The sequence below is a fragment of the Rana temporaria genome, chromosome 6 (genome assembly GCF_905171775.1).
Source record: "Rana temporaria chromosome 6, aRanTem1.1, whole genome shotgun sequence".
Classification (NCBI taxonomy): domain Eukaryota; kingdom Metazoa; phylum Chordata; class Amphibia; order Anura; family Ranidae; genus Rana; species Rana temporaria.
In genome coordinates this window covers 107,963,339-107,987,160 of record NC_053494.1, presented here as the reverse complement: position 1 = coordinate 107,987,160, position 23,822 = coordinate 107,963,339, and the positions used below count along the sequence as shown (strand labels likewise).

At 42.8% G+C, this 23,822-nt stretch overlaps 1 protein-coding gene across 1 annotated transcript in view; it reads right to left on the bottom strand.

Moving 5' to 3' along the window:
• The window catches only part of ANKAR (ankyrin and armadillo repeat containing), a 106,889-nt gene that overhangs the window by 32,643 nt on the left and 50,424 nt on the right, over nt 1-23,822 (bottom strand). Inside the window, exons 9-16 of the mRNA XM_040357142.1 lie at nt 15,144-15,345; nt 13,864-14,072; nt 10,781-10,885; nt 9,182-9,426; nt 6,545-6,713; nt 5,990-6,231; nt 5,742-5,895; nt 5,396-5,557 (exon numbers count right to left, since the gene is read on the bottom strand). Coding sequence (XP_040213076.1) covers nt 5,396-5,557; nt 5,742-5,895; nt 5,990-6,231; nt 6,545-6,713; nt 9,182-9,426; nt 10,781-10,885; nt 13,864-14,072; nt 15,144-15,345 — 1,488 coding nt within the window. The remainder of the gene's footprint in view (nt 1-5,395; nt 5,558-5,741; nt 5,896-5,989; nt 6,232-6,544; nt 6,714-9,181; nt 9,427-10,780; nt 10,886-13,863; nt 14,073-15,143; nt 15,346-23,822) is intronic.

The following is a 23,822-nucleotide window of genomic DNA, read 5'->3' as shown; positions in this document are numbered from 1 at the left end:
CCGAAGGGTCGGAATTGCACAAGTTAGTTCTGAAGACCATGTTGCAGATTTATTTGGAGAGAACGGAAGCGTTTCGAATGTCTGAAGCTCTTTTTATATATCCAAGTGGCCCTAGGAGGGGCATGCCGGCCTCCCCAAGGGTAATTTCGTCCTGGGTAGTGAAAACAATTCAGACAGCATATTCACTAGAAGGCCTCTCCCCTCCCCAGGAGATTCGTGCGCACTCCACCTGGGCGGTCTCATTCCCCTGGGCGGCCTGGTGCAAGGTATCAGCGGGCGTCGTCTGTAAAGCGGCGAATTGGAGTTCTCCTAACACTTTCATTAACCACTTGCCGACCGCTGCACGACTATTTACGTAGACAGAATGGCACGGGCAGGCAGATTGGTGTACAGATACATCCATTTAAATCTGCCACCCAGCGGGCATGTGCGCGCCCTTCGCGTGCCTCGCGAGTGTGGCCGCAGGTCCCCGGAACTCAATGTTCCCGGGAGTCCCGCGATTGCAGTCGGTAAGGGCAGAACAGGGAAATGTAAACAAGGCATTCCCCTATTCTGCTTAGTGACACTGTCACTAATGACCGTTCCCCGTGATCGGAAACGGTCATCAGTGACGTGTCACATGTAGCCACGCCCCCTAACACTAAGAATCCCTTCCTAGGGAACACTTAACCCCTGCAGCGCCACCTAGTGGTTAACTCCTTCACTGCCAGTGTAATTTTTACACCAAATCAGTGCATTTTTATAGCACTGATCGCTGTAAAAATAACAATGGTCCCAAAATGGTGTCAAAAGTGTGCGATGTGTCCACCATAATGTCGCAGTCCCGATAAAAATTGTTGATCGCCGCCATAACTAGTAAAAAAATAAAATATTAATAAAAATGCCATAAAACAGCCCCCTATTTTGTAGACGCTATAACTTTTGCGCAAACCAATCAATAAGCGCTTACTGCGATTTTCTTTACCAAAAATATGTAGAATATGTACGTATCAGCCTAAACTGTGGGAAAAAAAGTTTCTTTATATATTTTTGGGGGATATTTATTATAGCAAAAGGTAAAAAGTAGCAAAATTGTCACTCTTTTTTTTGTGCAAAAAATAAAAACCGCAAATGTGATCAAATACCACCAAAAGAAATCTCTATTTGTGGGAAAAAAATAAGTAAATTTTGTTTGGGAGCCACGTCGCACGACTGCCCAATTGTCAGTTAAAGCGACACAGTGCCGAATTGCAAAAAGTGGCCTGGTCTTTGACCACCAAAATGGTCTGGGGCTTAAGCGCTTAAACATTACAAACTGGATGGAGCATCTTCCCAGTTAGGTCTCATGGGAATTTCTGTATTGTCATCTGCTCTGTCTAGATGTTAATAAATTTACCTTTTCGGCAGCACCTGGTGTTGAATTTTTTGTTTTGTTTCCCTCCCTTTGTGTGTGCTAGTTAAGTCCTGAGGTTGTGCTGGCATGAGGCTGAGCCAGGAAAATGGAAAATTGTCATCCATACAAATTTTTCTTTCCTGGCTCTGCCTCAGGACAGCACACACCTTTCCTGGGACATTGCAAGCTATTCATAAGAACACCTGCATCAGGTACCAGGTCTTTTATCTGTCTCTACAGGGGTGTCCTATATGGGGTCAAGGGGCGGGGTTGACCCAAGGTTGTGCTGTCCTGAGGCAGAGCGAGGAAAGGAAACTACGGTAAGTATGGATGACAATTTTCCATTATATACTGTGTGTATATATATATATATATATATCCACTTCCCGCCCGGCCTATGGCCGATTTACGTCCGGGAAGTGGTTATAAAATCCTGACAGGACGTTCTAGAACGTCCTGCAGGATTTCATGCCGCGCGCGCCCGTGGGGGCGCGCATCGCGGCGATCGGTGATGCGGGGTGTCAGTCTGACACCCTGCATCTCCGATCTCGGTAAAGAGCCTCCGGCGGAGACTCTTTACCACGTGATCAGCCGTGTCCAACCACGGCTGATCACGATGTAAACAGGAAGAGCCGCCGATGGCTCTTCCTCACTCGCGTCTGACAGACGCGAGGAGAGGATAGCCGATTGGCGGCTCTCCTGACAGGGGGGGTTAGCGCTGATTGTTTATCAGCGCAGCCCCCCCTCGGATCGCCACACTGGACCACCAGGGATGCCCACCCTGGAGTACCAGGGTGGGCAAAAAAAAAAAAATGACAGAAAAAAAAAAAAAAAATGACAGGAAAAAAAAAAAAAAAAAAACAAAAAAAAAAAAAAAAAGATGCCAGTCAGTGCCCACAAATGGGCACTGACTGGCAACCTGGCAAAAATCAGTGCTGCCACCCCAGTGTCCATCAGCGCCACCCCAGTGTCCATCAGCGCCACCCCAGTGTCCATCAGTGCCACCCCAGTGCCACCCCACAGTGCCCATCCATGCCCAGTGCCCACCTATCAGTGCCCATCTGTGCCACCCATAAGTATCCATCAGTGCCGCCCATGAGTGCCCATCTGTGCCGCCTATGAGTGCCCAGTGCCGCCCATGAGTGCCCATCAGTGCCGCCTATGTGTGCCCATCAGTGCCGCCTATGTGTGCCCATCAGTGCCGCCTATGTGTGCCCATCAGTGCCGCCTATGTGTGCCCATCAGTGCCGCCTATGTGTGCCCATCAGTGTCGCATACCAGCGCCGCCAATCAGTGCCACCTCATCTGTGCCCGTCAGTACTACCTCATCGATGTCCATCAGTGCCATCTCATCGGTGCCCATTAGTGCCGCCATATCAGTGCCCGTAATTGAAAGAGAAAACTTATTTACAAAAAAATTAACAGAAAAAAATAAAAACGTAATTTTTTTTCCAAATTTTCGGCCTTTTTTTAGTTGTTGCGCAAAAAAAAAAAATCGCAGAGGTGATCGAATACCACCAAAAGAAAGCTCTATTTGTGGGGAAAAAAGGACGCCAATTTTGTTTGGGTACAGTGTAGCATGACCGCGCAATTGCCATTCAAAGTGCGACAGTGCTGAAAGCTGAAAATTGGCTTGGGCGGGAAGCTGCGTAAGTACCTGGTATGGAAGTGGATATATATATATATGGGCTGTTACTGATCAAAATTTTTGTGTTCGATCAATCAATTTTTTTTTTAATCGATTAATCGACTAATTTTGATTAATTATAACGCACATACAGATCCAACTACTTTTAGCTGATCTCGTCCTTGCAGGCTGATTCCCAGTGCAGCTACCAACCACTGGAAAAATGGATAGCAGAATACAAAAAACACACAAAGGCAGCGCTCAATGGGAATAGCATTAAAACTTTTATAGTCTTCAAGTAGGTAACAAAATAAATATTGCAATGGAGATAAAATCGATGTAGCTACACAAACTTTAAAATTGTGAGTAATACCAAACGGTAGCAAAAGCAGTCATAAAAACATGTAGCCAAGTATGATACTGGTATAAAAATGTGTACAACGATACCACTGCTGAATCCAGGTGAGGAGAGGTTAACATCAGTCTGTTGGCATGTAGATGTCCCATAAAGGGAACTATCACAACTCCCAGTGGATGGCTGTAGAATCCCAGGTTGATAGAGGGAAGTGTAACAGCCCATGCGTGTGGCAGATAGTAAGGTCCCGCCGGCATGCAGCTATGAAGGCACAGCAAAGGAGCCCTTCAGATGGACACGGCAAGCCCCGCCGGTGTCCATGACGTCACCGGATCTCCGACGGAACTCCCTGAAGGCCCGGAAGCCGGCGGAGAGGTGAGTACCAATCAAAATAATTTTGATCGATCAAAAAAATGTAAGATTAATTTATGAATTAATAGTTAATTTCCACAGCCCTAATATATATATATGAAAATATATTTATCCTATGCGGTGTATCACACTCTTTACATAGTAAGGTACTGTTGTCATAGTATAAATACATATATGATCCCTTATTCGGAGTATCTTCTATAAACTGTGTATCACATGCCTATTCATAAGAGTACATATATGCAGTACATAAATAATCAATAATAAATAGCACACCCAATATGAAGTATCTTTATTTCAGAATAACTTTACAGTTTGTGTTTTTAGCAGCACATGAGGAGCTACAGTATATTATAAAGTGGTAAGATTAATGCATTTGGTAGTCTGCACCTATAGCCTGATATGTTAATCCAGCTCTGCTTTTATGTAATAGAAATTTCTTGTTCAAAGTTTCTTTGCCTGCTTATTCTGATTTTATTTAATAAATAAATGATACTTTGTATAATATTCAAGACATACGGGAATTGGTATAGTAAAAGCAAATAGATTTGCACTTTGCAAATGCAGTTGCACTCTGCAAGAGAATTTGCTCCAGAGCTTAGTAAATGAGGGGAAGCTCTGCTGAATTCCATCGCCCAGTCATGTGCAAGGGAAAATGCTGTTTTTTTAATTTTCCTTGCATATGATTGGGTATTCTTTTCAAAGTGAAGCTTCACCTCATTTACCTCATGCAGCAAACTCCCTTGCAACATGCAACTGCTTTGCAAGGGAGTTTGCTGCATGAGGTAAATGAGGTGAAGCTTCACTTTGAAAAGAATACCCAATCACATGCAACAGGCACAGTTTGTTTCCATGTAGTAAATCAACCCTGTTTGTATGCCTATCCAGCTGCAAAGTAGTTTCCTAATTGGCATGAGTACCAACAGTGTCTATTTCTTCAGTCTATGGTCAAAGAGGAACGGGAATTTGTGGCCGCTGGTCAAAGGGGTTTAGGTGTTAAAGTTTTTTTCCCATAGGTTATTTACATTTTATTGCACCAACCTGGTATGGGGTAAGGGGCTGATGTAAAAAACGGACCTGCAAAGTCCACTACGATATCATATAGTATGGTCTGGGGCCTTGTTCTGTGGTTTAGATTCCTAAATAACTGAGGACGGCGAGGAAAGACTAAGGCCGCGTACACACGACCGGTCAAAACCGATGAGAATGGACCGAGGTTCAGTTTCATTGGTCCAAACCAACCGTGTGTATGGCCCATCTGTCTTTTGTCCTTCGGACCAAAATTGTAAAACTTGCTTTAAAATCGAACCGATGGACCGCTGACCGATCGGGCCAAACCGATGGTTAGTACACAAAAGCATCGGTTCAAAACCCGCGCATGCTCAGAATCAAGTCGACGCATGCTTGGAAGCATTGAACTAGGTTTTTTTCAGCACGTCGTGTGTTTTACGTCACCACGTTCTGACCCGATCGGTTTTTGAACTGATGGTGTGTACGCACATCAGACCATCAGGCCACTTCAGCGGTGGACCAATGAAAACGGTCCGTCGGACAATTCTCATCAGATGAACCGGTCGTGTGTACAGGGCCTTAGTGCACTGCATAAGCCTCAAAACGCAACAGCATATGGCAAATATATAGTGAAGTAGGAAAAAAAAGTAGCACATACCAACACACATTGTCCCCAGCGCTGTAACAATGCTCAGAAGCGTTCCCTCCGCTACTCTGGGGTTTCGCAAAAGTCGCACCAAAGGACCAACACCATTACCTTCACATATTTGGTCTTGGTGATGTTTGCTATTTTTACATAAAGCTATAATAGCTTGACCACCTGTAGAAGCAAAATAAACATTTGTATAATTAGAAGACAATATGTGCCCATCCCCTATACAAGGACACCCATAACAACACTTTGTTTATTACCTTCAAAATATCTAGAGGAAACATCCAAAACTATATAAGTACAGTAGTTGCCTTTTTTTAAAATACCTTATAGAGAAATGCAGGAAACTTACCAACATATTGCATCTTGTCAGAAGGTAATAAGAGCATGTCAATGATAAACGTATAGCCAATCTGTTCTGCCATTTTTTTCTGATGTTTCCATGTCTGCCCAGCCAATGCCCAAAGTGTCGTGCAGCCTTGTTCTTTGATCTCTAGACAAAAAACCTAAGCCAAAATGAAACATGATAAAAACATTTTGGTTGTAAGTTTTAGATAGGAAGTATAAAAAAAAGATAGCCAGTGTTAAACAAAATCTTGCCTTGAGGAGCTTTGATATGTGCCTTGATGTCTCTCTATCCAGAAACTCTCTTTGTATAGCAGCATTATGATCCGCAAGTGCTTCTATAGCCATGGCAGCCTTCACCTGGTTACTGAGTTTCTTTAGTCTTATTATATTAATAAGAGGAACAATTGCATTCTCCTTTGCTATAGCATCCTGGAGCTCTTTGTTTCCTCGAGCAAGCTCTGCAATAGCAGCTGAAGATGCGCTTATCAGCACGTCTTCAAAGAAACAAAAATGAATGAATATAAACAGGATTCAAAACCAAATGTTGAGAGAAATGATTATCAAAAGCTAATGGTTTTGCGTAATAGTTAATATTTATTAAAATCAACAAATTGTCTATTATAAAGCACAGCACTACTGCACTTCTAGAAACCCATGTATCTGTATTTTAATACTAGTCCAGGGAAGGGAGGATCATCGCAATGGTGCGATTTGACTGTGCAGTAAATGGATCAAAATGGCCAAACTTATCCTAGGCAAACATGGAAGATTTGCTCTTATTCTTCACGAAATGTAAGGCTTACTTACCAGATTTAGCAGATAGAAAGTCTACAAGTAGTGGAATGCCTCCAAAATCTTTGACAGCCTTCTGGTTGGCTGGGTTTTTAATGCATAAGGCTCGGATGCAGTTAATAGCATTTACCAATACATCTTCAAAATCTTCATACAGCAGATTAACCAAAGGTGAGATTCCATTCTAAAAATAAGAAGAAAATACAGTATAACCATGAAATTATGTACACATTTTTTTTTCAGTGACCAGGAAAATTACATGTTAAGGATGGATCATCCACTTGGCAAATAATTCACTGGAAATGTAAATTTAGATGACATGTATGTGCATAGATTACTTTTAACTGCTGTTTTTGAGATACAAGGAATCTACCACAGAAGTCTGTGTTTTATGTTGATTTCCATAATATGATGGTAAACACATAAGTTTATCTGTGTTTAGTTCGATCCTATGTATATCTGATGCCACATTTAAAGTGCATGTATCTAGTTTTGGACTAGAGTGTGAGTGGATGAGAACACCTTTTGGGTTTTTATTGCTTATATACAGATTAATAGGAGTACCTAACTGTGCTTAAAAAGACTCATGTAAGCAAGGCCGCCATCAGGAGGGTACAAGCATTCTACCTGTAAGTGGCCCGATGGTCCCCAGGGGCCCAGCTGCCCCCCCCATGTTTTTTTTTCCCGTTTGACCCCCCCCACCTTTAGAAACTTGCGGCAGGGGCCCGCTCCCCCCACGTTTGTTCGTTTTTTAATTACATTTTTTTACATTTTTTCGTCTGACCCCCCCCACCTTTAGCAACTCGCGGCAGGTAGCCACCCCCCAACCAGGCCTCCCCCCGTTTTTTTTTTTCTGTCTTGCGGCAGGAGAGAAGAGAAGACTTGACTTTGTTTTGTTCGTCAGCACCAACCCCCCGTCCCGTTTATCATCTCGCGGCAGGAGAGAGAAAAGAAGAGATGACACTTTCGTTACCACAAACCCCCCCTTATAATCTCACTGGAGGAGAGTGGAGGGCCCCCCCTCCCGGTTCTCTGCTCCAGGGAAGCAGCTCCCCAGCAAAATGGGAAGATGCTGCTTGCAGGACTTTTTTTCATCGCCCCCGCCAGCGCACCACCCCAGTGTGAAAGCATCCATTGAAATGAATGGGAAGTAGTTTTTAGCGCAAAAGCGCCTGAAAAGCGCCTCAGTGTAAAAGGGATCTTACCAGGTTTATTGGTGCTTCCTTAAGCCAGCCATAGATAGACTCTCGACCAGTTCAGCAATTCAAGACCACCTATGGGTTGAGATTTAAACCACCTATGGGTAGGCTGATTGTACAACCCGTAGCAGTAGTCGCTAGCAACAATCACTGTGTTCTCCTGGCAGGGACAGCTTTCTGCAACCCTGCCTGGGAGAACACAATAGCTCCGTGGGAGGGATTCTCCATCAACACTGAGTGTGCTGATGGGGGAATCAAGCGATTTTGGTTGCAAGGAAGAAAATCATATTGTCTATGGCTCACATATGTTTTTAAGAAGTGGGACCCTGTCTCACTTTAACTATTTCCCACCTGTAGGAAATCGTATGACGTCCTGGACTTGAAGTGTAGCTGCAGGCATCATCCAGATACCTTTCTTTTCAACCCGCGATTCCCTCTAACGTAAAAGACATCCCACATCCCGGAGGCCGATTAGCTGCTGGATTGCTTTTACAGGCAGCAGGAGGGAGGTCCCCCCCTCCATCGCCCACTGGTGCATATCCGGGCTCTCTCACTAGATCGAAGAGCCTGAGATCCAATCCGGCGGCAAGTTACCACAGAGCTGGCTGAAGGAATGGTCTCTGGCCATCTCTATGATCCTGGGAGCCCGGAAACAACATCACTTCCGGCCCTGGCAGATGTAAACACATCTTTTTTTTCCTGGAAAGCAGAGACCAATGTTTTTTTTTTTTATCTCATGCTTTCCAGGGTAGAGTAGAGATTTGGGGTCTTATAGATGTCTCCATAAAGAGAACATGTCATGCTTTATTTCTATCACAAGCGATGTTTACATTTTTTGCGATAAGAATAAAAGTGATAAAAAAAATAAAGGGACAGTGTAAAAATAAAAATAAAATACGTAGGCCAATTTCCGCATATGTAAACAGTGTTTGCACCACACATGTGAGGTATCGCCGCAAAATGAATATTTCTAGCACTAGACCACATCTGTAACTTTAAACTGGTAACCTTTCAAGGGATTTTAAGTCCCATAGTTTGGCGCCATTCCATGAGTTTTAAATTAAAATTTTAAAGCGTGACATGTTAGGTATCTATTTACGCGGTGAATATCATCTTTTATATTTTCCCCAAAAAATTGGTTATTTATTGTGTTTTTTGTGCATTAAATTAATTCAAATTAATTGCTGTATATTTTTTCCAAAACAATTGCGATTAAAACATTTCTGCGCTAATACTGTGTGACATAAAAATTGCAATGACCACCTTTTTATTCTTTAGTGTCTCTGCTAAAAAAATGTTATATATATATATATATATATATATATATATATAGTATATATACAGTACATAATGTTTGGGGGTTCTACATAGTTTTCTAGCATGTAAGAGAGAAATGCCAGAATTGGCCTGGGTGGGAACTGGTTAATTTCATGACTTTACCTCCTTTGCTTACCATTTGTGCAATGCTGTCTTGATTACCATCGACCTGGGCAATATCATATAAAATCACCGAACATCGGGACTGAAGCTCAGGATATTTGGAGTGCAGCAATGTAATAAGTATGGGTATGGCTTCTGCCTCCACTAGACACTTTGCAACAGGAACGTTAATGGAGATATTGCTTAAAATCCCTGCAGCTATACATTCCAGATTAACTTGCTTACTTTTCAATAGGTTGACGAGGCAAGGAACTGTTCCTAGAATAAAGACATATACAGTCTTTTTTTTAACAAATGCATATTTAGAATACAATAGTAAAATTGTAGTATTTTATAGTTTCAATGGCAATCTGCATATCATAAAAAAATTGTTTACTTTTTTTGCAACTTCTGGTCTCCTTTTTCAGCCACTTACTGTCTACATGCACTTGCTCTAGCATTGGCTGCACATTATTGCTCTAAATGGGCCTCCTGAACTATGCCTGCGTGATGTGTTAACACTGCTGTCTGTAGTTTCAACCAGGGGTGCATATGACAGGGTGACAATGCAGAAGCACAGTTGGGAATAATATATAATGAGAAGTGCATGAACAATGACCTTCATAGAAGGGTCAACAGATATTTTCTTTAAGCCTGGTGCACCACTGACACCAACAATGGGGCACAGTTCCTCCCAATGACACCAGCAATGGGGCACAATTCCTCAAAATGACCCCAATGATGGGGCACAATTGCTCTCACTGACACCAATGATGGGGAATTTTTTACTCCAATTGATGCCAGGACAATTTCTACTCCCAACGTCTGAAGGACAGTAAACTGGCCCTTTGTTTAGAAAGTTTGCCGACCTTTACTTTATACTGATAAGAGGGCATTGATGATTAGTATAGGTTATATTACTGTGATTCCAAGATAAGTGATTGGTTGCTTGCTATGAGTTAAAATTATAACTGCTCAACACTGCAGTAAGTTTTGCTGCTGTACACTGATGGTATTCAGTGGTTGCTATTGATCACAAATGTTGTGAACAAGTGCGATTCTTCTGTGTGAAACGCGTCAACTGTAACTTTGCAAGATTGTCTGGCTCATGACAATAAAGAAATATTCAGAAGCATCCACTGGGCTCAAGTGTGCAACCAATTCTTCTTCTTCTCTATGTTACAAACGGTGGTGAGTCTGGGTTAGCACCTGGAGCTGGGTGCCTCCAATCTTTGCCTGGAGGCGGTGTGCGCGCTTTTGTGTGTTTACAGCATCATGACTGTTGTACAATAAAAGGGTAATCACTGATTGGTTGCTATGGGTTACATTTACAGCACAATATGGGAGCAGGGGCGCGCAGTAAAGAAAACTGAATCTGGGCTGACGGTATGTGTCCTAATGAGATCTATTCAGGGGGATGGAAATGTGGGGGAAATGTATTAAAGGGCAATTGTACAAAGGTACAGTTGTCCTTTGTAAAGAAACCTTTTTGTAGAAACAATAAGTAAATTGCTATGGCTGCCTTTATTCATCGTATTGTTATACAACAGCAAAAACAGGCAAATTGAGCATCTATTTATGAGCTGTTAAAAGGCTGTAAAATATTGTACAAATTATTAACTAAAATTAAGACCTGCTTCATAACAGTCCTTCCAGAATTGTTCTTTTAAAATGCAAAGAACTTCCAAGCATCTGGCAGCCATTTCCTTTCTGTGAGAATCATTAGATTTCAACATTTCTGAAAAAAATAAAATGAAGTTTTAAGTCTACACAATATAACTGAAAATCACTTGTATGATAAATGTTAAGCATAAACATGCATTCATCATGATTGTAAAAATAGGGGGTGCCCACCGCACAGATCAACAACATCTGCTGGTAAGCCAACAGAGGTTTCAGCTACAGTCCCCCCATCTTTGGCCACACCCCTCTAATGCTTTTCACTCTGATTGGGCTTACTCATAGAGGTCAAAGCATCAGAAGGACATGGCCAAGATGCAGGGAATGTTGTTGATGCCTATTTTAGCTTACCAGCAGATATGGTTGATGTGTGTGATGTGCATCCCCCAATTTTGCTATCGTAATTCTTCCATGGAGTGAGACATGCTCCTAGAGGTGCTGGCACCCACTGTGCAAGACGGATGTAAAGCTGCCTCCACAATTTATCAAATACTTCTGGAGAAGGAATCCCAGGCGAATCCCTATAATGTACGCAATTTTGGTGGGACTGCCCAATCATAACACCTTTATGAATGGTGATTAAGGGCTTAACTTAAAAAGCTACTCAACAACAGGTACCAGACAACCTGCTAGTTGTTCTATTTCATGCTACCCCCATGTGTTGGTTCCTATATGTGTTCTCTTATAGCAAGGAAGGGCTTGATCTCCTTGTTGTGGCAGCCACCTTGGGATCCCACATCAAGGAGAAGGTTATTGAAACAACGCAACATTATGGAAGCAAAGGATAGGATACATAAAATGAAAGACATACTGCATATGACCACTTCCACAGAAGTTGGGTTATTTGGATCAATTTTGTTGCCTCTGAACCATAATGTCAATAATGTCACATGTTTAAAGGGTCACTAAAGGAAAAAAATGTTTTTGCTGAAATGACTGTTTACAGGGTATAGAGACATAAAAGTTAACTGATTCCTTTTAAAAATGATGAAAAATAGATTAAATTCTATCATATAATGTGCCTCTAGTTTCACTTTCGCTTTTAAACTGATTTCATGTTTATGTGAAGTAAAGAGACACACAGAACAAAAACAAACAAATCCAGGGCAGTGTTTTCTTTTTAAAATGAATCTGATTGGTTCTGAGGAGTTTTAGACACACAGCTTGGACCACAGTGAGAAGCTCCCATGAGAAATTTACTATGGAGCCAGAGAACCAGGAAGTGAGGATTTCAGCAAAGGATTACAGCTGCTTCAAAGCAAAAACGGACAATGAGGACATGAAATCAAGACTGCTATAAGGTAAAGCAAGCTATTTAGCCCAAAAATTTTTTTTTGTTTAGTGATCCTTTAAACACAGGCTAGCTATTTGCCATATGTTACTTATGGATACGTGAACACAATTCACGATTTCCTTTCTTCTCTCCTCACCCCAGGTTTTTACATATTTTCTCCCCTTTTTTTTCTTCAAAAGATGCAGGCACTGTATGTACCATAATTGTGGTGCTCATGTTCTTGCTCAACATTACTTGCATACCTTCCAACAGTCCTGGATTGTGCAGGACTGTCCTGCATTTTTCCGGAGTCCTGTGTACAGAGGCTCTGTCTTGCAAAGGCTCTGACCCCGCTACAGGGTACAATGTGAGGCCCCGTACACACGACCAAACATGTCAGCTGAAACTGGTCCACGGGCCAGTTTCAGCAGACATGTTCGGTCGTGTGTAGGCCCGAGCGGACAGGATTCCAGCAAACATTTGCCCGCCGGGCCTTTTCCCAGCGGACAAATATTCCTGGACTTGTTTTAAAACAGCCCGCTGGAATCCTGTCCGCTCGGACATGTTCGGTCGTCTGTACAGACCTACCGTACATGTCCGAGCGCCCGCCATCCCTCGCATGCGTCGAATGACTTTGACGCATGCGTGGAAGCATTTAACTGGCAGGCCCGCCCACGTCGCCGCGTCATCGTCGCGGCGACACCGCGGACACGCCCCGCGTATTGTTTACGCGCGGATTTCTGTACGATGGTTAGTACAGCCATCGTACAGAAATCCACGGGCAGACATGTACGGTGAAAACGGTCCGGCGGACCGGTTTCATCGTACATGTTTGCCCGTGTGTACACGGCCTAAATCGTTGCAGGATTTGCATATGAATGAGACATCATATAAAGGACACATACAGTAAGTGAGATTTTCATATGAATGAGCTGCTGATGCTGCGTGTGAGGTTGGGGGGGGGGCTGTATGTACTGGTAAGGAGGGAGGGGCCTATAATAGAGGGGGTGTCTGTCCTGAAGGGGTGTCTGTACTTAGATGGGGCTGGGTGGGGAGGTCTGTACCAAGGGATTGGAGTGGGAAGGGTGTGTCTACTGTAGGGGTCTGTATTGGGGGTTAGAAAGGGGGTCAGCACTATAGGGTAGGCTGTGAGGGGGGTCTGTACTGAAAGGAAATTAGGTCTGAGGGAGTAAAACTGTACTGGATGGGGAGTTAGAGCCTTTGGGGAAATAACTAGGACGAGAAGTAATTATTGGTTGTATTTTGTACACTAGGCTGTGTGTTACAAACCTCTGACCCCTGCAATCTGTGCACAGCTGGCCCTTGTATACTGTGCAATAGCCACACCTGACCCTTGTATTTTGTGTGATAACCACTCCTAAGCCCTGCAGTCTGTGCATTTAGTACTCCTGACCCATTCCCTCTTTGTCATACAGAACGTAGCCCTTGCACATGTGTACACCCAAGTACACCCATGTGAATAAAGCCTCATGTGTGCCCCAAGACTGTGCATTTTTTTTAAAGGGTGCCTTGACTGAAAAAAAGTTTGAGAAACACTGGTTTAGGTTGATTATTACATTGGTATGTATGCTAATAAATAAAAAAAAATAGCATTTTAGCATTTTTTGCTTATGCTTATTCCTAATATTGATGCAGGACACTGCGTTTTGAATGCCAGAGTAATATAATAGCAATACAACTGATATAAATGAGTCAAAGAATTGAATTTAATAGCAGTGTTCAAAATTTGTGATTATACATACCTACAAGATGCTGCCATACATTCAGTTCTGGAATATTTAGTTCTATTATGTATTTCAGTATGTGAGTATGAAAGTAAAGCACAGCTAAATGGATTATGTTGTTTTCCATGCTGTCCGTTTTTTTCCAGTTTGCCCCTAATGATAGAAGATATATGAGGGCATCAAGGGTTCCAGATATTGCAGTGAGCAGCAATACAGTAGTCTTGTACCTGTAAAACAGAAAATGCTGAACTGTAAGCCTGGACATTTATTCATAATAATTCTACATAACAAAAAAATTGCATCTTGAGCTAGAAAAGTGTGCAGGTTTATATCAGTGAGAATGTTGCATTTGACAAGACAGGTCCTACGCTATCCATGTTCCTGCTTCTCTGAACCATGGGAGAAATACACTCCAATATATGAGAGAACTAAAGGACTCCTATAACACAAAGAGGAATTGTATTGTATTGTATGAGAATTGGAAGTGTATAGTACTGCCAACATCCTAAGGCCCCGTACACACGGACGGACAGTCCGCTGAAAACGGTCCGCCGGACCGTTTTCAGTGGAAATGTCCGCCCGGAGATTTCTGTCTGATAGTTGTACACACCATCAGACAGAAATTTGCGTGTAAACAATACGCGGGGACGTGGCCGCGCCGTCGCCGCGACGATGACGAGGGGACGTGGGCGGCCTTGAAGTTCAAAGCTTCCATGCATGCGTCGAATCAGTACGACCCATGCGAGGGATGGCGGCCGATCGGACGTGTCCAGTGAGTCTGTACAGACGACCGAACACGTCCGACGGAAACGTTTCCGTCCGTCCGCTCGGCCGGAAATCTGGTCGGGTCGGCTGTACACACGACCGGATCTGTCCGCTGAAACTGTCCGTCGGACAAATATCAGCTGACAGATCCGGTCGTGTGTACGGCGCCTTAAACGAATGAATTTGCTTAACATACAGGTATACACAGACTTAATGTCCCCACTGTAAATAGCCAAGGCCCCTACCCTATTCCTGTCTTACTTACATTGTTTTTATATTTAATTGATCTCAAAGATACCAACTTTAATCAACAGGTAACTGATGTATGGTCTATATACCTGTAGCTTCTGGTCCAAGTAAAACCTGGGAGCTGTGTGCTATAGGGACAGTTGTACGACTACATAAACAATTTCAGGTTTAACTGAAGAGCATTTAAAATGTCCATTTATTCAAAGAATAGACGGCTACAATGCCAGCCCTTTTATTGGTATAATTAGACCTAACACAGTATATTGTTGGTTGCATATACTCACTCAGCTGCCGTTTCTGCCTCTAGAAGATCAGGGTCTTTCTTGTATAACGCTCTGATGCAAGGAATTGTGCCAAAGAATGCAGCAACATGTATAGCCATCCAGCCTCGTTTGTTACATAACTTGTAATCTGAATTTAATGCCAGCAGGCAGGATAGAACTTCAAGGGAGCCACACTGAGCTGCCAAGTGTAATGCAGTCGGTCCTAAATAGGGACATATGAATATTAACTGGATAATTTACAAACAAACAGATTGAAGACATTGCAGAAAACTGCCAATGCAATTTAAAGCAGGATTTTGTTTTACAATTGAATTGATGAAATTGTCCCCTTTCTATTTATTTCAATACTAGCTGAATACCTGGCGTTGCCCGGTCTTCCTATCTTAACCTTTTGGGGAGGAAAATCATAGTAATATAAATATACCCATCTTTTATATAAGGGTGTAGGTAAGGGATAATTTAACTGTCATATATTTTTATTTGGCATATAATTAATATGTGTACCAGGTATTATTGAAATATCTCCAGGCGTACAGATGTTATGTGGGAACATACATTTTCCATTGATTTGCATGGGACTTTAAACAAAAACCCCGACCCTCACAAATGGGGGTAGTTAAGGGATAAATTAACTATCCTATAGTTTAAGTGGACATATAAGTAACATGTGACCAAGTGTTATCGAAATATCTACAGCCGTTTGGAAGTTATGAAGTAACATGTATTTCCCATAGAGTTTAATGGGACTTTAAAGGAAAACCCTGACCATGGCAAATGGGGGTGGGTAAGGGTTAAACCACCTATCCTATGTTTGTTGCTGACATATAAGTAACATGTGTGCCAAGTTTCATGTTAATATCTTTAGCCGTTTGGACGCGATGCTGGAACATGAAGTAACATGTATTTCCCATAGAGTTGAATGGGACTTTAAAGAAAAAACCCGACCATGGCAAATGGGGGTGGGTAAGGGTTAAACCACCTATCCTATGTTTGTTGCTGACATATAAGTAACATGTGTGCCAAGTTTCATGTTAATATCTTTAGCCATTTGGACGTGATGCTGGAACATGAAGTAACATGTATTTCCCATAGAGTTGAATGGGACTTTAAAGAAAAACCCCGACCATGGCAAATGGGGGTGGGTAAGGGTTAAACCACCTATCCTATGTTTGTTGCTGACATATAAGTAACATGTGTGCCAAGTTTCATGTTAATATCTTTAGCCGTTTGGACGTGATGCTGGAACATACATACACACACACACACGTTGAGTTTTATATATATAGATAATTTCAAATTTACTGTTGTGCATTATTATGTGTGTATTGTTGTAAAGCAAGATACAAATAAATGTCTCTTAAAAATTAAATAAGACAACTAGCATTTGCTACAAAATTCACCTTCTATCCAAAGATTTCCCCCACACTACACTACACTGTCCCTAGATGTCCTCAGCTTGATGGCCAACATCATTTAACCAACTTCTCATCTTGGACCCTCCCCAGCCTGTGACTGGGCAGTGAAAGGAGAAGCAGCACAGCAATGAACTCATCCCTCTGACAAACTGCTTTCTGTCCCTATCAGCACAATTCTTGTCAGCACAAGATTTGACTGAAGCCTCGTACACATGCTCGGTTTTCCGAGCATGTGTACGAGGCTTTCAGGTTTCTCATCTGGAAATCTGGCCAGAATCTCGATGAGAAAAATAGAGACCCTGCTCTCTATTTTCCCGCCGAGATTCTTGTCGGCCTGTTTCCCGACGAGAAACCAGAGAGTGTGTATACTTACCTGTCGCCGTGGAAACCAGCGCATGCTTGAAATGACTTTGACGCATGTGTGGTAGCTTCCACGGCATAGGTAGGGTGAAGCAAGATGGCGGCGACAGCATCGAATGTGATGAGCACATGCTCGCCGTACACGATGACGTCACCGCCTTCTTGCCTTTCAAGAGAATCGCGGTTCTTTTGAAAGGTCTGTCTGCACACTCGGGCGGCAAGAGATTCTTGCCAAGAATCTCGTCGGAAAAAACAATGGGCCGGATTCAAAGAGATTTGCGCATTTATTACGGAGGCGCAGGGCAACGATTTTGCCCTGCGCCCCCGCAATTTTTTTGTGCTGCCCTCGATTCACGGAGCATAAGCTCCGTAAATTGCGCGGGCGCGCCCGGCAAAATGCCCGGCGCAAGAGCACGCAATTTAAATGATCCCGTAGGGGGCGGGAATCATTTAAATTAGGCGCGTTCCCGCGCCGAGCGTAGAGCGCATGCTCCGTCGGGAAAGTTTCCCGACGTGCATTGCGGCAAATGACGTTGCAAGGATGTCATTTGCTTCAAAGTGAACGTGATTGGCGTCCAGCGCCATTCACGATTCACTTACGCAAACTACGTAAAATTCAAATTTTGCGACGCGGGAACGACGGGTATACGTAACATGGGCTGCCCCTGCTAATAGCAGGGGCAGCCTTGCGCGAAAACCGCCGTACGTAAACGACGTAAATTGCGTACGCAGGGCTCGCGCAACGTTGTGAATCGGTGTTAGCATGCAATTTGCATACTATACACTGAGCACAACGGGAACGCCACCTAGCGGCCATCGCTAGAATGCAGCCTAAGATATGTGGGCATAAGAGCCTTATGCCGCGCAGATCTTAGGCTGCAGTCGGCGTAACGAGGTTCCTGAATCAGGAGCACTCGTTACGCCGGGGCAAGTAAGCAATTGCGCTGTGTAACCTATGGTTACACAGGCGCAATTGCTTCTTGAATCCACCCCAATGAGATTCTTGCCCGTGTGTACGTGGCCTGACTCCTTGTACTGCTTGTACTGCTTCTCCCTCTATTGCACAAGTAGTGGGACAATAGTGAATGATCACACAGGAGATGAACATGTGTATCTACTTTGTATTGTTCTTTATTGGTTTTTGTAATGAAGTGTAATATTCTAGAATATACAACATACAATTTAAAACATTTTTGTTAATAAAGGAGGAATCAGAAACTTTATTATATTCTCATATTTTATAAAAATAACACAAATTGGAACAAATTATCCATGGAGACTGTAATAGAGTTTACGAAGTTTCCAAGATCTGTATACTGTAGTTGTGATTGTACAAGAGGATGAGATAGAAAAATCAATATGGACATGGTGATGTATAATTTGTGCACAAATGTGATGAATCTGTGAATGTCATTTCAACCTATTTTCAATTAATGAAAACTTTTAATGGACGTCCTATAATGAAGATCCATGTGGTGATAATTCATTGAATGAGATGAGCTCATTACATATAGGTAATAGAGAGTGCAATAATAAAATAAAATAAAATAGTGTATTGTTTTGTATTTTGTGGAAAGTGTTTTGTGTAACGTAGGTTTGGTGCTAGTCGTTGGTTTATTTCTAGGAGGGAATGTAAAAATACCACACTAAGAAGTTTTATTAGTGGGAATGCTCAATAGCATTCCCAGTATTGTTATTCTTTTTTTATTATTCTTTTTAATTTTAGTTTTATTCCGTAAGTTTTTTCGCTCTGCGTAACTTCTGCATACTTTCAGCTATTAAGACCATTCAACTTTCAAAATGTTCAGCTCTTTCAGCTAACGATGGGACTTCTTCAACTTTTTTTTCTACTATTTACACTTTTAAAAATATTACGCTTTTTAATACTTTTTTTAACATTGAAGTCAATGAGAGCATGCTTCAAATCCTTAAAACCTTCTCTGCTACCAAAAGTTTCAGCTCCTTTATACTTTCACCAACAGACACCAAACAAACTTTAAAATGTTCACAAAAAATTCAGCTATCCGGCTATCTCTTTTTAGTTTGATATCTTTTAGTTTTTGTGACTTGTTTAACTTTAGTGATTTTTTTCAGGAAATGTTATCGATTAACCAGAGTGTCTATGGGGCTGGTTAGAGTGGATGATGTCATCGCTACAGCACAGAGCTTTAAAAAAATTATTTTCATAGAGAAGCAAAAAATTGCTCTCACGCCCACAAGATCTACTTGTCATACACAATTTATACACCAAAACGTAGGTATTTGTGTCTAGTTTCAGGCAATGTGCTCAGTTTTGTGAGACGCCTTTTACTTTTGTCTGGTTGAGCTTACAAATGACAAGAGTTACACACTTTCTTCCATTGACTGTCATCTAAAATTCTTCAGATTTCCCAGCGAAACGCACAGAAGAACAGGAAGTGAGGATTTCTCAGAAGAAATAAGGACATTAAAAAGAAAAAATCAAAGGATGAGGTAAGTGAAAGGGGACTGCACTAAGGTAAAGGAAGCTATTTAGGGAAAATTGTTTTACCTTTACAACCCCTTTAATGATAAAAGAGAGGCTTTATAAGTACTGAAGGAAGTACTGTATGTCCTAAAGATAGTGTAGTGGTTATGGTGAATGGCTTTGGTGTGGGCTTAGCAATTCAGCTATTCAGCATTCCCACACATTTTCTGCAGGAAATGCATTTTCTAGTTTTGTTTAGCTCCTAGATAGTACTAAACAACATCAATCCATCTGATATGGTTTGATGTCCAAGAACTAAAGACGAAGATCACAGTCTCCATGGATAATTTGTGCCAATTTGTTTTATTTTTATGAAATATGAGAATATAATGAAAGTTTCTGTTAGAACCAATTGTAAAACAGAGCAGCTAATAATCTTGATGCGGATGATGGCTATTTAACAGAGAAAGGGTGATACTACATAACTGGTCAGTGGCGATGCGTCCACCCCCCCCCTCTCCCATCACCCTCTCTCACATAGATAGATTCATGTATTGCATGAATCTATCTATGGTCGCCGCTGCGGCCCCCTATTTATGTGCCTGGCCCCTTGTCGGGCGCCGGGCATATGAATTACAGCGGCAGGGTTTCTTTGGAAGCGCCCGATTAGAGCCATAGGCTCTAAAAGGCTTCCTGATTAGAGCCGTGGGCTCTAATAGGCTTCCAAAAGGGTAAACAGTGGGCGCACTGCTGTGCGTTCGCTGATCACTCAGTGTTGTGTTAGGTAACCGAATACATCGCTTCCCTAACACTGACCCGCCTCTCAGCCAGGTTGCTCAGGTCTGGTTACCTGTGACCTGATTGGCTGAAACAACAGGCGCCGCTATTGGATGCCTGACGGGAGGAGAGGACGGGAGAAGTGCAGGTGACGCATGAAGGACCCCGCTCGTCGTCATCACCCGCTGCCCCACCAAGACAGGGTAAGTGCCAGGCAGATGGCGAGCGGGCGAGGGGCACACTAGCAGCATTTAATGGGTACACTGGCAGCATTTGTCACACTGGCAGAATTTCGCACACTGGTAGCATTTGGCACACAGGCAGCATTTGGCACACTGGCAGCATTTGATGGGCACACTGGCAGCATTTGATGGCACAGTGGCTGCAATTGATGACAGTTGCTACGTTTGATGGGCACAGTCGCAGCATTTGATGGCACAGTCGCAGCATTTGATGGGCACAATCGCAGCATTTGATGGCACAGTGGCAGAGTTTGATGGGCACAGTCGCAGCATTTGATGGCACAGTGGCAGCATTTGATGGCACAGTGGCTGCATTTGATGGCACAGTGACTGCATATGATGGCACAGTGGCAGCGTTTGGTGGCACAGTGGCAGCGTTTGGTGGCAAAGTGGCTGCGTTTGATGGCACAGTCGCAGCCTTAATGGCACAGTGGCAGTATTTGATGGCACAGTGGCAGCTTTTGATGGCACAGTGGCAGCTTTTGATAGCACAGTGGCAGCATTTGATGGCACAGTGGTAGAGTTTGATGGCCCAGTGGCAGCGATTGATGGCAAAGAGGCTGTGTTTGATGGCACAGTGTCTGCGTTTGATGGCACAGTAGCTGCAATTGATGTTTTTTTCTTCACATTTTTTTAGAGTCAGATGAGAGCTTTTTGTCGGGAAAAACCCGACCATGTGTATGCTCCGTCTGACTTTTTCCAACAGAAAAACTGCCGGAAAAAAAGAGCAGGTTTTCTATTTGGCACAGTGGCACAATTGATGTTTTTTTCTTCACATTTTTTTCAGTTTGTTTGCGCCCCCCAAAATATTTTTGCACCAGCCGCCACTGTAATTCCCCCGTACACACGATCGGTTTTCCCATCAGAAAAAGTCAGATGAGAGCTTTTTGCCGGGAATCCCGACCATGTGTATGCTCCATCTGACTTTTTCCAACAGAAAAAAAAGAGCAGGTTCTTTTAGCGGAAAAACTGTTAGTTTAGCATGCTCAGAATCAAGTATCGTTCTGGTAAAACTAGCGTTCGTAATGGAGATAGCAAATTCATCACGCTGCAAATTATTGCATCGTTTAATGCAGTGCATTCTTTTCTTCTTTATAATGCTACAATAATGAAGTTGTTTTGCTGCTGATATTCTGACAAACTTTGTATTTTTTTAAACATTATTTTCTAGTGGTCTCCATATATATATTTTTTTTTGGTGTGTCAAGTTACCACAACATTATTTTGTATTTTTTAACCTCAAGGAGGTTGGTTGGTGTTGGTGTCCCTTGTTAATTTGACATTGTATTTTTAAATGTACCTGCCTACTCACAAAGAAACTGTCCTTTTTTAATAAAAACACATAGGCAGGTATTTACTGAAAATAAAAATGTAATTTATTCTGGCTCATAACAAAATAAAGAGGAAGGCAACGCTGGAGAAACTGCTGGAATTTGCGAAGCCATTAGATCCCAGGGTAGACATCAAATATTTGAAAAAGAAAATTGGGAGCTTGAGAAGTACATACAATATGGAGCACAATCTGGTCCAGGACTCCGAGAGATCAGGAACAGCAGCAGATGACATATGTCCCCAGTCTGTGGTACTACAACAGCCTGCGTCTTCTGTCAGACTGAACCCAGGCCATCACTTTCTTGTCTTCTTTACAGACTTCCCTCCAGCGTTCACTCTGCGCTTCCCCCATACTTCCTTGTAGGCTGTGGCTCTGGAGGTGGACTTGTGGCAGGAGGAGGAGAAGGAGGGGGTGGAGGAGGATGGGTGAACTCAGAAATTTTAGTTGTTTCTGTTAGTTGGCCCATCAACCCCTTATTTAGGGCCTGTAAAATAAGGTTCTCACAGAGGAGGCGTTGGCCCTTCTCCATGTCCTGCATTTTGGCAGCGACTAGGCAGGCATAGCCCTCTTGAACGGTGGGGGGTTCTCTGAGGGTCGCATGTGCATCCCGAATGAGGGCAAGTGCTGCCTCATCCACGTTCCTACCCCTCTTGGGCCTATGCATATTTATAATACATGGTTTTTATTCTTTTTTTACTTGATGAGACATCATGAGGAATAATCTCAATGTTCTTGACAAAAAACTGAAAAACATTATTGATGCATTGGGGCGAATCTAAATAATCACAAAATTACCCCCCTTTTGTTTTGCCCTATTTACACATTATTTTCTATTTTTTTAAAGCCAAGATAATATAGTCCTTCTGCAGGACTTGAATGATGGCAGAACAGGTCTTTGGTATAATGATCCGCAGAGCCTGGGGGGAGATGCCTGTCGTGAACTTGAGGTCCTGCAGACTTCTCCCAGTCACCAAGTACCACAACATGGCGACTAGCCTCTGCTCAGGAGTGATGGCTTGCCGCATGCAGGTGTCCCTTACCAGATAGGTTGGACCTCTAATAGCAAGGTCATAGGAGCTTTACAGGTATAGCTCTGCAGGGTTTAAGTGGTCATCCAGGATATCAGAATCGCTGGGCTCCTCCAGATCTCCTCATCTCCATTCCTAGAGTTACCGATGGAGGTAGGATAGTACCCCTCTCTTCAAGGCAGGCAAGTCCGTATGCAGTAAAAAATATAAATAAAGAGTAGCAATAGTGCATTATCTCTTTAAAAAACTGGATCGTTTATTGAAGAAGGCAGAAAAAACGATACAGCAAACAAAAGACAAATTACTGTTTAAAAAAGCCGGCAAGCTAAAAGAAACGTACGGCCATGCTTCCGGGGTCACGTGGGTACGTGGTGACGACAATACGTAGCACCGCCCTGACCAGTTTCTTCACAAATGACGTTTTTAAAAAAAATGACAGAATTGGTCACGCTGGAGCAACCAATTCTTTGTCCATGAACTCCTCCTCACCCTGTTCATGGACTGAGCTTGGGTCAAAGCAAGAAGCCCAACACTAAGCCTATGCACAGCACAAACTCTACGACGAGTACGTAGCTGCAACATGGCTAGAAAACGGTCGGCTGGTCAGAACGAACTAACAGAACGCACTGAAGAACAGCAAGGCCTATAAAGAAGGACCTGAAAATCTGAAATGAGCAGACAAGAACGCACTGAAAAACATATACAAACCCACAAGCACAAACTGAACAGTAGAAAACGATCTGAAAAGCACGAAGACTGAAAAGCGCAAATCGTCTCTCACCAAACTTTTACTAACACGAGATTAGCAAAAGCAGCCCAAAGGGTAGCGCAGTTGGAATGGAACTTCCCCTTTATAGTGGCGTCATACGTGTTGTTCGTCACCGCATTTTTGACGGGCGGAATTTGGTGTGACCATGTGTACGCAAGACAAGCTTGAGCAGAATTCCGTCGGGAAAACCGCTCGTGTGTACCTGGCATCACTGGTGTTTGATTTGAAGTACATTTTTCTACATGAATGACAGTTTCAATTTCAGCTAATAGTTTTGTCCATTAACCAGTTAAGGACCGCTGCACGACT